Source organism: Ochotona curzoniae, unplaced genomic scaffold, assembly GCF_017591425.1.
Source record: "Ochotona curzoniae isolate NIBS_2020 unplaced genomic scaffold, NIBS_Ocur_1.0 scaffold_1037, whole genome shotgun sequence".
Taxonomy (NCBI): Eukaryota; Metazoa; Chordata; class Mammalia; order Lagomorpha; family Ochotonidae; genus Ochotona; species Ochotona curzoniae.
The window spans coordinates 33,406,995-33,419,945 of record NW_024467083.1 but is presented as its reverse complement, the minus strand read 5'-3'; the positions used below and the strand labels follow the sequence as shown (position 1 = coordinate 33,419,945).

At 58.8% G+C, this 12,951-nt stretch overlaps 2 protein-coding genes across 6 annotated transcripts; both read left to right on the top strand.

The window, feature by feature from the left end:
• Positions 1-100: 100 nt before the first annotated feature.
• On the top strand, positions 101-4,676 carry SCAMP3 (secretory carrier membrane protein 3). 2 transcript variants are annotated; one of them, XM_040998472.1, is made up of 9 exons: positions 101-278; positions 595-672; positions 1,803-1,925; positions 2,019-2,139; positions 2,492-2,620; positions 3,010-3,169; positions 3,282-3,383; positions 3,879-3,996; positions 4,211-4,676. In XM_040998472.1, the coding sequence occupies exons 1-9, from the start codon at positions 213-215 to the stop codon at positions 4,355-4,357; spliced, it is 1,044 nt and encodes a 347-aa protein (XP_040854406.1). In that variant the 5' UTR covers positions 101-212; the 3' UTR covers positions 4,358-4,676. The 2 variants fall into 2 exon arrangements, with proteins under 2 accessions (XP_040854406.1, XP_040854407.1); XM_040998473.1 differs by lacking the exon at positions 595-672.
• A 577-nt stretch (positions 4,677-5,253) lies between these two features.
• Positions 5,254-11,339, top strand: FAM189B (family with sequence similarity 189 member B). 4 transcript variants are annotated; one of them, XM_040998765.1, is made up of 12 exons: positions 5,569-5,892; positions 6,098-6,154; positions 6,356-6,466; positions 6,589-6,711; positions 6,819-6,926; positions 7,328-7,500; positions 7,631-7,730; positions 8,051-8,120; positions 8,386-8,970; positions 10,059-10,127; positions 10,238-10,494; positions 10,590-11,339. In XM_040998765.1, the coding sequence occupies exons 1-12, from the start codon at positions 5,668-5,670 to the stop codon at positions 10,761-10,763; spliced, it is 2,052 nt and encodes a 683-aa protein (XP_040854699.1). In that variant the 5' UTR covers positions 5,569-5,667; the 3' UTR covers positions 10,764-11,339. The 4 variants fall into 4 exon arrangements, with proteins under 4 accessions (XP_040854703.1, XP_040854699.1, XP_040854701.1 ...); XM_040998767.1 differs by having other exon boundaries at positions 7,325-7,500; XM_040998768.1 differs by lacking the exon at positions 6,098-6,154 and having other exon boundaries at positions 7,325-7,500.
• The last annotated feature ends 1,612 nt before the right edge of the window (positions 11,340-12,951 follow it).

The following is a 12,951-nucleotide window of genomic DNA, read 5'->3' as shown; positions in this document are numbered from 1 at the left end:
TGGTGCACTTCCGGGCTTTACCTTTGGCTGGGACGCAGGCGCAACCCACTGCTGCTGCAGGGAGCCTTGTGACCCTTCCGGTGGCTTCCACCAATCGGTGCGGCGAGGAGCGGGCAGGCCCGAGAGGAGCGCAGGGAGCTCCGAGGGCCGCCGCCGCCACTGCCGCGGCAGGGGCGTGGAGGCGGGGGGCCGGCCAGGCCGCAGTTGCAAACATGGCTCAGAGCAGAGACAGCGGAAACCCGTTCGCCGAGTCGGGCGAGCTTGACAACCCCTTTCAGGTGATTAGGCGCTGGCCTCCGTTGGGCAGTCGGGTTGATACTTTCCAATCCTGGAGGGTCGGGCGCACTTGGATTTCCACTCGTGCCGTTTGATACGGGAAGGGCCACCACGTGGGGGTGGTGGTGAGTCTAGGCCAGCTAGCGCGGGTGGGGGGCGGACCCCGCCCCTAGAAAGGAGCTATGGCAACTGATGGATTACAGGCGGATGGAACATCAGCATGGCATACACTATTTGCAGCCACAGGCAATTTAGGAGCAGTCTTTTAAGCATTTCCTGAGGGGTGCCCCGCTGAGCTCCAGGTCTCTGCCCTTCCAGGACCCAGCCGTGATCCAGCACCGACCCAGCCCGCAGTATGCCACCCTTGACGTCTACAACCCTTTCGAGACCCGGGAGGTGAGCCACCTGCAAGCACGGGGAGCAGGGACGGGGAGGGCATGCCAGGAAGCCCAGCCCGCGGCGGCTGGGGACCTGGGACTTTCCTGCGAGAAGGGAGGAAGCTCTGGGATCCCAGCTCCCTGGGAGAAGCCAGGCTGACGCGGCCGGATGCTGAGCCTGCCTATGAACACAAGCGCTGAGGAGTCCCCGAGGACCCAAACCAGGGTTCTGTCTGGAAAGGCTTCTTTGAAAAAAAAAACTAAAAAAACTAAATAAATAAAGATCAAGGCTGGAGTGAGGGTGAAAACAAGCCATGGTTAAGTGTAGGCTTGGAGAACACACTGTGAGGAAACCCCGCCTTGTTTGGCATAGAGAATGGCTTGCTGTAAGAAATTAAGAGGGGAAGGGAGTGGGCATGGCGGCAGACTCCCTAAGCCACTGTGAGTGAGGACCACTCACATCCTTTATCCTGGTGCGATTCCAGCCCTGGCTGCCCTGCGTGGGATCCAGCCTCCTGCTAATGCAGCCTGGGGGGTAGAGGAGATGGCTCTGTCACCCATGTGGGATGGAGTTCTGGGTTCCTGGTGCAGGACTGAGGGATATTTGACAGCCAGATGGAGGCTTGCTCTCTGCCAATCTGCCTTTCTTGTATGAAAAAGGAAGCTTAAAAATAGAAATGTTCAGGGTCCTCTGCAATGGCCCTATTGACTAAATTCTCTGCCTGCAAGCAGTGGGATCCTATATGGGTGCCAGTCTGTGTCCTGGCTGCTCCACTTCCCATCCAACTTCCTGCTTGTGGTCTGGGAAAGCAGTAGAGGATGGCCCAAAGTCTTGAGACCCTGTACTCTTGTGGGGTACTTGGAGAAAGCTCCTGGCTCCTGGCTTTGGATGGGCTCAACTCTGAAGAACTGACTGTTGAGCGCTTTGAGTCCTTGCTTAGGATTTGGGGATGTGGGGAACAAGACCTGCTGCTCATCATTGTGGAGTTCTCCGACACTGGACCTGTGTCTAGCCCAGGAACCATCTTGCTGGCTGCTGAGGGGGGGATTCTGCAGGCCTGAGCAGGAAGTGGGGGTGCAGCTAAAGGTTTCTGAGTGGATTCTAGATTATTAGGGCCCAGGTGAACTCCCAGGTCTTCTCTCCAACAGCAGCCACCAGCTTACGAGTCTCCTGCCCCTGCCCCAGTGCCTCCACCCTCAGCTCCCTCCCTGCAGCCCTCACGAAAACTCAGCCCCTCAGAACCCAAGAACTATGGCTCCTACAGCACACAGGTTAGGTGGATGTGCAGCTGGGAGCTGGTGGGAGGGAACCTGTCCCAGGGAACCCCGTGGGGCCTCACAGCTGCTTCTGTTCCTCCTGGGCAGGCTTCGGCCGCAGCCGCCACAGCAGAGCTCCTGAAGAAGCAAGAGGAGCTCAACCGGAAGGCAGAAGAGTTGGACCGGCGGGAACGGGAGCTACAGCAGGCAGCCCTGGGTGGTGCTGCGAGTGCGTGGATTTTTGGGAGGTGCTGGGTGGCCAGTTTAGGAACCACAGTTAAAAAAAAAAAAAGTGGCAAAGCCTTGATTGCTGAGTTTGAATGTTAGAGAAACTGCTTCGAAACCATGGGCATTTCTACACGATGCTTGGTCTGAGCACCTGGGTTTGTTTACCAGTGCAATGAGAACCTTTGCCCTTAGCGTGGGGCATAGGTGCCATGGAGCATCAACAGCTGCTAACTGGGCAGAGCCCACCCTATCCATGGCCCACCTGAGAGCCTGAGGGTGGAGGGCGTGGCGTCACACCTGCCACAGGCTCTGCCTCATGCCCCGGTCCTCCCCATTCTCTTTGTGCCTTGCAGCTCGCCAGAACAATTGGCCCCCTCTGCCTTCTTTTTGCCCAGTTCAGCCCTGCTTTTTCCAGGACATTGCCCTGGAGATCCCCCAGGAGTTTCAGAAGACAGTGTCCACCATGTACTACCTCTGGATGTGTGAGTGGTCAGCCTCCTCCACTGGGGACAATGCAGGGGGCTTACCAAGCTGCTCTCAGCCCTCTACCCCTATACCCCAAGCACATACCCATCCACCTCTCCCCAGGGCACCTTGCAGGGTTCCTCTCTGTAGAGCCATTTTAGGCTGCCAGCCAGCAGTGGCTCTCAGCCTTGCCCGCCTATGCCAACTCACTGAAGTCTCTGGGTGTCTTGGGTGGAGAGAGTTGGGTGGTATCCCATGACACGTGACCCAGGTTTACCTGCTGGGGAGACAGTGTCGTTGCCTTTCTTGACCACAATGGGGGAGGGCTGCAGGACAGAGCTGTCACTGTATGTCTTTGTCTCCCCCCCCCCAAACACACACACACACACACCTCTACACCCCGCAGGCAGCACACTGGCTCTACTCCTGAACTTCCTGGCCTGCTTGGCCAGCTTCTGCGTGGAGACCAGCAATGGCTCAGGCTTCGGGCTCTCCATCCTCTGGGTCCTCCTCTTCACACCCTGCTCCTTTGTCTGCTGGTACCGCCCCATGTACAAGGCTTTCCGGTGAGTATTAGAGGCCGGCTGGGCTGAGGAAGTGGAGAGGAAGAGTGATGAGGGACCTCCCGCCACCTGACCTTCCAAGCCCTGACACACCCTCCTGATTTTTTTTCCACAGGAGTGACAGCTCATTCAATTTCTTCGTCTTCTTCTTCATTTTCTTCGCCCAGGATGTGCTGTTTGTCCTCCAGGCCATTGGTATCCCCGGTTGGGGGTTCAGGTGTGTAAGTCTACTACATGCACACGCATACATGTGCTCTCTTCCCCACCCCCCATCTGGACCAGACCACCGCCAAGCCCTGAGTACCTTAGTAGAAGCTGTTTTAAAAAGAGAGGGGACTGTTAACCTTTGGGAATGTGCTCCATGGAAGAGGGACTTTGTGGAGGAGGCTTGGCTGATGGCGGTGGGAGGCAAGAGAGAGAGGCCCCCAGGGAGCCCGATCTGTTTGGCATGAGCCCCCCCTTTGGAGGGGCTGGAAGAGCTGGGCGCTAATGGCTCAACAAAGAGAGCAAAACTTCGCAGAGACCCAAGATAGAATGGAGCCTTGTAGGCCATGGAATGCTGCCAGGCTGAGGGAAGCCACACTGGAGCTCGGAAGCAGGGGTGTTGGCGACAAACATTGCCAGTGGAGAAGCTGCGGGTTGACATGGAGGGTGGGAAACCGAGACCCCACACCCCTCCTTGCCCATGCCTCTCCTTGGTCTGTCCCCACAGTGGCTGGATCTCCGCCCTGGTGGTGCTGAAGACCAACACAGCCGTGGCCGTTCTCATGCTGCTCGTGGCCCTGCTGTTCACTGGCATCGCTGTGCTGGGGATTGTCATGCTCAAGCGGGTGAGGGGCTGCTGCGCGGGTGGGGCCCAAGGAAGACACCTTGGGAGGAACTGGACCGGTCCTCCACTAGTGGCCCTAAGGGGGTGTGTGTTAGGAGGGGAAAAGGCAAAGCTACAGTAAGCCTGCTGGCTGATTGGTAGTGAGAGGGAGTTGGGTTGGGGTGGAACAGCTGTGACTGGAACATTCTGCAATGACTCTGCCCTCCTCCCTGCAGATCCACTCCTTGTACCGTCGCACAGGTGCCAGCTTCCAGAAGGCCCAGCAAGAATTTGCTGCTGGCGTCTTCTCCAACCCTGCCGTGCGCACTGCAGCTGCCAATGCAGCCGCCGGGGCCGCTGGGAATGCCTTTCGAGGGCCATGACCCACCCCGTCGGGATACCCTAGTCTCCCCAGGCTACTTGAGGGAGTTGCTGCAGCCCTCCCTCCCCTAACCCCTGAGGTTTCTGGGACTTGGAAAGACGCGTCACTACTTGATGGCTCCCCCCAGTGCCCCTGACCCCATGGCTGTGACCTCTGAACCTGACTCAGGGGTGTGGGAGCCCACTGTGACCTGATCACTGCTCACCCTGCCCCTCAGGACACACTGCTGCCATCTCGCACACTACCACCCCCAGCCCAGCTTCCATGCCCTGTGCCAAGGCTGTCGCTTCAGTTATTTAAATTAAAACCAAAAATCCCTGACCGGAACACATCCAGTGTGTCCTGAGTTTTTATGGGGAATGAGGAGAGGAGAGGGTGGAGGAGCCGGCGTGGAATCCGGAGGATGGAGCTGGCCCTGGTGACTCGCAGGGCGGGGCCGGGTGGGACATAAGAGGTAAGTCTGTTTCCAGCGTGGGCGTGGAAACGCTGGCGACTTCATCCAGGCTCCCCATCCCTCTCCACTAATGCCTGTGAACCAGAGGTTCAGTGGGTACCGAAAGGATCTGAGAATCACGGCTAGGCTCCTAGGCGGGGCGGAGAGGACAGGGGGCGCTGGCGGAGTGTCCGTCCCCCGCCCCCCAGAGAGGGGCTGCGCCCCACCCCCAGGGCTGCAGCCCAGGACTACAACTTCCAGAATGCACCGCGCAGGCCGCCACGCCCCTCCCCTCCCCCCTCACCATCCCGTCCATCCCCATCCCCCGCCTCCAGTCAAGGACCAGCTGCAGCCTTATCCGGGAGCGGAGCGTGGTGGGGAGGGGAGCGGGACAGGCGACCCCAGCGATGGCGACGGCGTCGCGGCCTCTCCCCACCAGGCGACCCCGGACGCTACTGGATCCTTCCCCTTTCCTCTAGACTTCTCTGCATCCTTCTCGCCCTTACCCCCCACCCTTCCCTGGGCTCCCCAGATCGCCGCCTGCCTGCAGCTCACTCTGGGACCGGCCCTTCTCGGCTTCCCTCTTCCCTAGGGAGATGCGATGAGCCGGTGCCCCCGCGTCCTCCTCACCGCCCCGGGCACGCTGCCCGTCCAGTGCCCGTGGTGGGGAGGGAGGACCTCGCGGTCCCTCCGTGACGCCCCTCCCTTAGCCCCCCCCTCAGCTGGCGTCCCTGGGCCATGCCCCAGGGGACCCAGCCAGGGGGTGGGCTCTAGAACAAGGGGCGTGGAGAGGAGAAAGGACGCGGCCTTGGGCGCCTCTGAGATGCTCCCAAGCGCCTGGTGGGGCCGAGTGAGGCGCAGGCATCCGGGCGGCAGGCATGATGCCCTCGCCTAGTGACTCGAGCCGCTCACTGACCAGCCGGCCCAGCACCCGGGGCCTAACCCACCTTGGCCTCCAGCGGCCCTGGCTGCAGGCCCTGCTCACGCTGGGGCTGGCCCAGGTGCTCCTGGGCATCCTGGTGGTCACCTTCAGCATGGTGGCCTCCTCCGTCACCATCACCGAGAGCATCAAGAGGTCCTGCCCGTCTTGGGCTGGGTTCTCGGTGAGTTGGGTGCACTGTGACTGGGGAGGGCGGCTCCCTGGGCCCCACCCCTCCACACGGGGCTGCAAGTCCACATCCCTCGCTTCTCCCCACCCCCTTGGTCCTCTCACACCTTGCAGGGACTGTGGGGTGCATCCTGTGGCAAGGGGCTCACTCAGGTGCTTCCGCCGCCAGGCTGAGCCGCCTGTGCCCACTCTGTCCCCAGCTGGCGTTCTCCGGGGTAGTTGGCATCGTGTCCTGGAAGCGGCCATTTACTCTAGTGGTAGGTGCCAGGGTCCCAGTGCCCGCTGGGAAGCAGGTGCGGGGCACCTGGAGGGATGCCTGTTTATGCCATCAGGAAAGTGGCTCTCCAGCTGATGCCGAAAAGGCCTTAAGCATCTGTGAAGTTGCAGGGGGAGTGGGGAGGCCCTGGTGCAGGGGCTGGGAGCACCCTAGCCCTGAGCTGGCATTCCATTTCCCCCAGATCTCCTTCTTCTCCTTGCTTTCGGTGCTCTGTGTCATGCTCAGCATGGCGGGCTCTGTTCTCTCCTGTAAGAACGCCCAGCTGGCCCGAGACTTCCAACAGTGCACTGAGGTGAGGTTCCAGGAAGGAGAGCTGGGAAGAACTGAGGGGAGGGGTAGTGTGGGAAGGGGGACATGCCAGGCTCCTGGGCTTGTCTTGACTCAGGCTGCCTCCCCTGCCCCACTCCTGCTCAGGACGATGGGAAGGTCTGTGTGTGCTGTCCCTCTGACCCCCTGGTCCGGCCCTGTCCTGATTCAGGGCAGGAACTGAAAGTGGCCCCAAACTCCACCTGTGAAGAAGCCCGAGGGGCTCTCAAGGTGAGTGTGCACCTGCCGTACCTTCCCTTCTTCCCTCCCCCAGCCTCCCGCTTGCCTTACCCCCTGGGGATCCTTAGAGGCCCAGAATGTGGACTGTTTACCCCCAGAACCTGCTGTTCAGCGTCTGTGGGCTCACTATCTGTGCTGCCATCATCTGCACCCTCTCTGCGATTGTCTGCTGTGTCCAGATCTTCTCCTTAGACCTTGTACATACGGTGAGAGAGGGGTCTGGGTTGGCCAGGGGTGTGGACAGAAGTGGGCACTGGCCATAGGCCTGGCTCCTGAGCACCCAGGTGGGGCAGGGGTTCTGTTGGTCACTGGGATGTATCCCAGGGAGGGTAAGGAGGGAAGAGGAAGAGCAAGCTTAGCGCCTAATGTCAGTCAGAACTGAAGCCAGCAGAGGGGACTTTATAGAGTCTTGGGAAGGTAGGGTGCAATCAAAGGGGTCCCAGACAGAGGAGGGGACAATCAGCATCTCTGAGTGAATAGGGCATGGGACTAGAGCTGGAGGGCCAGGGCAGGGGTGAAGGATGAGTGAAGGATGGGACTGAACCTGGGGCCACAAACAGTGGAGCTCAAGCGAGCCAGTCTGGCTGACCTGCCTGCTTCCCAGCAGCTGGCCCCAGAACGCTCCGCCTCTGGCCCCCTGGGGTCCCTGGCTTGCACAGCCTCACCCCCAGCCCCTCTCCTACACACCATGCTGGACTTGGAGGAGTTTGTACCGCCTGTGCCCCCACCACCCTACTACCCCCCGGAGTACACCTGCAGCTCAGAAACTGATGCACAGAGGTGAGCTGGGAAGGTCCTACTAGGGCAGCCTAGGAGAGGGGCAGGGGTGGGGGCTGGATCAGTAGGGGGATCTTTGTGAAGAGGGAGTTATTTTCCCAGGTCCTTATTGACCCTTCTTTCCTCCCACCAGCATCACCTACAATGGCTCCATGGACAGTCCTGTGCCCTTGTACCCTACAGACTGTCCCCCATCCTACGAGGCCGTCATGGGGCTCCGAGGAGACAGCCAGGTGAGGGCACTGTTGGTGCAAGCTGGGCAGCTGTGGGTAGAGCCAGACAGATCATAGAGACTCTTGCTCACCATCTCTGTAGTACTGGACCTTCCAGCCCTCTTGGCCTTTACCCGGAACCAGCCGAGGCAAGGTGGGGTGGGAACTGCTCTGTTTTAACATGGCACCGACAAGGCCCACCTGAGCCCAGTGCCACGTGTACAGACAGAGCCCATCTGCATCCTGGTTCTCCAATGCTCTGCCCAAGCATGTGGCGCTGGCCATGGCCAGTGTGTGTGCTTGCATGTGGGGCCAGACCTTTGACCTTGTGTCTTCTGCAGGCCACACTGTTTGATCCTCAGCTGCATGATGGGTCCTGCCTCTGCGAACGAGTGGCCTCCATTGTAGATGGTGAGCAGAGCCTGGGCAAGATGGACCAGGGCAGAGCTGCTGGGGACTGTGCGTTTGCCTGGGGACAGGATGTGTGGTGGGGTCAGAAACAAGGCCGAGCTGGTGGTTTAAAGATAAGCTTTGGGGGTTGGGGTGGAGCTTCCTGGAAACCTGGACCTGAGATGAAGCTGGAGGCAGAGCAGGCAGAGTGGCAGGGAATGGGTGCGGTAGGGACCAGGAGCTGCCTGGGCTGGGCTGGCTAGCGAGCGCCCCCTGCCGCCCACAGTGTCCATGGACAGCGGCTCTCTGGTGCTGTCTGCCATCGGTGACCTCCCCGGGGGCTCCAGCCCATCCGAGGACTCGTGCCTGCTGGAGCTGCAAGGCTCTGTGCGCTCCGTTGACTACGTGCTCTTCCGCTCCATCCAGCGCAGCCGCGCCGGCTACTGTCTCAGCCTGGACTGCGGCCTGCGGGGCCCCTTTGAGGACAGTCCCCTGCCCCGGCGGCCCCCGAGGGCCGCCCGCTCCTATTCCTGCTCTGCTCCCGAGGGCCCACCTCCTCTGGGCGCACCCACAGCTGCCCGCAGCTGCCACCGCCTGGAGGGCTGGCCTCCCTGGGTGGGCCCCTGCTTCCCGGAGCTGAGGCGGCGGGCACCCAGGGGAGGTGGCCGCCCTGCAGTAGCCTCAACAGCTGTGACGGCATCAGCAGCCGCGGCGGCGGTGCCCCCCACGCGAGCTCCCACCCGGCGCTTCAGCGACAGCTCAGGTTCCCTCACCCCACCGGGGCACCGGCCACCTCATCCGGCTCCCCCTTCACCGCTGCTGCTACCGCGGTCCCACAGCGACCCGGGCATCACCACCTCCAGCGACACTGGTGAGCCCCACCTCCCACCCAAACCCTCTCAGACTCAGGAATGGGTAGGCAGTGCGAGCTCATTGGAGAGTCCCAAGGGAACTAGTTAAAGTCCACTTAAGGGAGAAAAGGAGGCACCCACTCCTACAGCACATACTTGGCTGCTCACTGCAAACCAGCTCCCAGCATGGGCCAATTTATCCACCCCCTCCAGGCCTCCGCATCTCACCTGTAAGGCAGATACAATAAGCAGAGCTCTGTAGTAATCCTGTAAATTGTCAGGATACAGGCCATGCAGGTGGCAGGCTATCTGGCACGGACATATGACGTGTGTGCCAGCTGGTGGGAGGGATACGCCCCACCACAGACTGTACTGTGTCTTGGCGGGCTGAAGTGATGGCCGCTCCGTTCAGGCTGGGGAGTGCGGGGGAACTGTGAAAGCTCTCCTGGGCTCAGGTTCTGGCAGGATGGTAGGGGTGGGGCTTACTCTCCCACATCAGAGGGTTTGGGTTCAGTTGCTCGCTCTAGCTCCTGACTGTAGCTTCCTGCCGTGTGTGCAGTGGTGATGGCGCAAGTAAATTGGGTCCCTGCTACCTATATGGGAAACCTGGATTGAGTTCTGGTTCTGGCTGTTGCGGGTATCTGGGGTCAAATAAACCAATGGGAATACCCTCACTCTTTCTCTTCCTCTCCAAAAAATTGTTTTATTTGTTAGATGTGCTTTTATTTATTTTAAAGGTAAGGCTACAGACAGAGTGGAAGGGACAGGGAGAGATTCTAGTTCAAATGACTAATGGCCAGGGCTGGGTGAGGAGGAAGCCAGGAGTCAAGAACTCCATCCACGTCTCCTATGTGGGAGGCAGGGACCTAGGCACTTGGACCATCTTCCACTGCTTTCCCGGTGTATGAACAGGGAGCTGAATTGGAATTAAAGCAGAACCTGAACCATGTGGTTTGCCAGCATTGTAGGTGGTAACTTAACTCACTGTGCAACAATGCAGCCCATCAAATAATTACTTTCAATTAAGAAAGGGAAAAGAAAAAAGCGAGATGGGTCAATGTGCCCCCAGAGTGCTGCTGTTCTTTACCCCCCTCTGTCATCTTCCCAGCTGACTTCAGGGACCTCTATACCAAAGTGCTTGAGGAAGAAGCTGCTTCTGTTTCCTCTGCAGATACAGGTCAGGAGGGGGTTGGCTACCAGGCAGGGGGAAGGGGGGCATTGCCTTGTCTGCTCTGCACCGCTTCCCCCCTCTCCCCCCCCCCCACTGTTCTTTCTCTTTCCCTCCAGGGCTCTGCTCCGAAGCCTGCCTCTTCCGCCTTGCCCGCTGCCCTTCTCCCAAGTTGCTACGTGCCCGCTCAGCTGAGAAACGACGCCCTGTGCCCACCTTCCAGAAAGTTCCACTGCCCTCAGGTCCGGCACCTGCCCACTCCCTGGGGGACCTGAAGGGCAGCTGGCCAGGCCGCGCCTTGGTCACTCGTTTCCTCCAGATGTCCAGAAAGGCCCCAGACTCCACTGGGACTGGAGCCCATGGACCTACTAAGCAGGTAAGCCTTCCAGTAGTCTTGAAAGATCTCTGGGAAAGCTGGAAACTTCAGGTGGGATCTGACACCTGCTGCCCTCTGCTGTGGCTCCCCTGCAGGTGCCCAGGAGTGCCTGGGGCCGCCCAGGCCGCGAGAGCCTGCACCTGCGCAGCTGTGGTGATCTCAGCTACGGCTCCTCCCTGCGGCGCCTCCTCTCTGGCCGCAGGCTGGAGCGGGGCACTCGCCCCCACAGCCTGAGTCTCAATGGTGGCAGTCGGGAGACTGGGCTCTGACCCGAGCTTCCTGTCACTCTAAACAGGCCCAGGTGATTGATTGCTGGGGGCCACCAGGCACCAGCAGCCTCCATGCCCCCTTGCACTGGCTAGCACAAAAATCTGCTGTATACCACCCCACCACCGCCACCAAAAGGTCCCTTTTCCTGCACCCTTTGGGGGCTCCTGCTGCTTGCCTCTGCCCCTCTGGACTGGGGGTTTGGGACCAGGGTGGGCTGTGTGGAGATTGGGGCTGCGGGATGTGCGGGTGGGAAAGGAGGCAGGTGCCCTTGTTTACAGCACTGCAGGAGGGAAATGCAAACTCCTGTCCTTGCAGTCTGGGCGTGGCCCTTTGGGATGAACAGGCACACTCCAGCCTCTGTGGAGATAGGTAGGGTGGGTGTGCCCATAGGACAGGGTGGTGAGGCAGGCCTAGGGAGGCTGACATCTGGGCAGCCTCTCTGCCCCCTCTAGCTGCATGAACTCAGGCAAGTTATTTAACCTCAATTGCCTAATCTGTAAAACATGGTGAAGATGAATGTTTGTAAAGCTCTTACCTCCTAAATAAGCCTTCAATAAATTTCAACTTTCCCCTTCTTTCTTGGCTCATTCTGTGTCCACACTGAAATCCACTCAAGTGCTTCTCACTGTTTAAAATGAGTCTTTGAAGCCACTCTTCTAGCAACCACAGGGCATCTCTCCTCTTTTCACATGCCAGTGGTTTTTCTCTTCCCTCTGCTCTTGCACATCTGTTCTCTCCTCACTGGCTGCCATGGGTCATTTCCCCCGTACCTCTCCCACTACTGGCCTTGACAAAGCTTTCTGTGATCAAAGTGGTTACAGCCCAGGGAATGATTTCTCTGCCTGTGTCTCATTTGACCCCTCCCAGATGGAAATTAACCCAGACGGTAAGCATATTTCTTCTAGAAAATTACTTTTTAAAAGATGTATTTATTTAAAAGGCAAAGTGAGAGACAGATCTTCCATCCACTGGCTCACTCCCCCAAATGGCCTCCTAACAGATCTGGGCTGGCACGATGCCAGAAGCCAGGAACCACAAACTCCAACCTGGTCTCTCACATGACTAGCAGGACCTTAGCACCTGAGCCACCTTCTGTCGCTTCCTCAGGTGCCTTAGCAGGGCCCTGGATCAGAAGCAGAGCAGCCAGGACTCCAAAAGGACCGCAGGATGGGAGGTCAGCATTGCAAGTGCTGCTGCACCATCACGCCTTGTCCAATCTGACATTCTCTTATTTCCCCTCCTTCTCTACTCTTCTGGGCATCCCTTGCCAGCCTGCTCCCTCTTCTGCTCATTCTGTAAGTGACCCTAGCAAGGTCTTCGCCGTATGCAGGTTAATGCGTCTTGCCTATCGCGCTGCCCACTCCATGCCCCCTCTCGGCTTACTAAATGACACCACCACTACCCACTGCGCTGTTCCACATGCTGAGGGATCCTCTTGACTTCTTGTCCTTCCCTCCTCACACCTGACCCAGTCTTAAACTCGACCCTCCCCACCACTTCCCTGCTTCCCAGTTCAACACCCACCTGTTCGCCACTACCTCTCAAATGGATCTACTTCCGCCCTTCCCAACTGGCCATTCTCCACTCAGGTTAGAAATAATCCCATCAAGTTCTTCCTAAATCTAACAGCTTACTAGTGTATTTAGAAGATTCTCCAAACTCCCAGGCAAGAAAACTATTGTCAGGTACCATGTGGCGCTCTCTCTGTTCCGGCCAAAATGCCCTGGCAGCCCCAGGACCTCCATATCTTCCACAACAGTCGCCACCTCATTCAAGCCATGCCTCCACTCCCTCATCCCAGTTCTGTCAATCACAGGTGGCTTTTTCCTTTCTTTTTTTTTTCATAAATCCTGTTAAATTTTGAGTTTTTCGGTTTTGCATATTTGTGTCGTGCCATAGGAGATAAACCCCCCAAAAGCAGGGACGTGGTTTGGATTCCAGCTCTAACATAAGCTGCACGGTGGGTGAAGTCATTCAAGGGGCAGAGCGTGGGGGGCCCTCCAGGGAACAGCAGGGGAAGGGAGGGGCACTCCTCAGAGATGGCGTCAGGCTGCAAGGCTTCCTGAATAATTCACCATCAAAACAACACGGCCTCGGGAAGGGCTGAGGCACCGCCAAGACGGAAAAACGACGCTGCAGGCAATGGACACTCAAATCCCCAGGGCGGCCAACTTCTGGGCACGAAGC

Bases quoted from the DNA above. Each gene is read 5' to 3' on its own strand.
- FAM189B (XM_040998767.1), top strand. From the start codon at position 5,668: ATGATGCCCTCGCCTAGTGACTCGAGCCGCTCACTGACCAGCCGGCCC. The intron at 6,712-6,818 runs GTGAGTGTGCAC...GTTTACCCCCAG, and splicing joins AAGCCCGAGGGGCTCTCAAG to AACCTGCTGTTCAGCGTCTG. The intron at 10,495-10,589 runs GTAAGCCTTCCA...GCTCCCCTGCAG, and splicing joins CCCATGGACCTACTAAGCAG to GTGCCCAGGAGTGCCTGGGG.
- SCAMP3 (XM_040998472.1), top strand. From the start codon at position 213: ATGGCTCAGAGCAGAGACAGCGGAAACCCGTTCGCCGAGTCGGGCGAG. The intron at 673-1,802 runs GTGAGCCACCTG...TCTCTCCAACAG, and splicing joins ACCCTTTCGAGACCCGGGAG to CAGCCACCAGCTTACGAGTC. The intron at 3,997-4,210 runs GTGAGGGGCTGC...TCCTCCCTGCAG, and splicing joins GGATTGTCATGCTCAAGCGG to ATCCACTCCTTGTACCGTCG.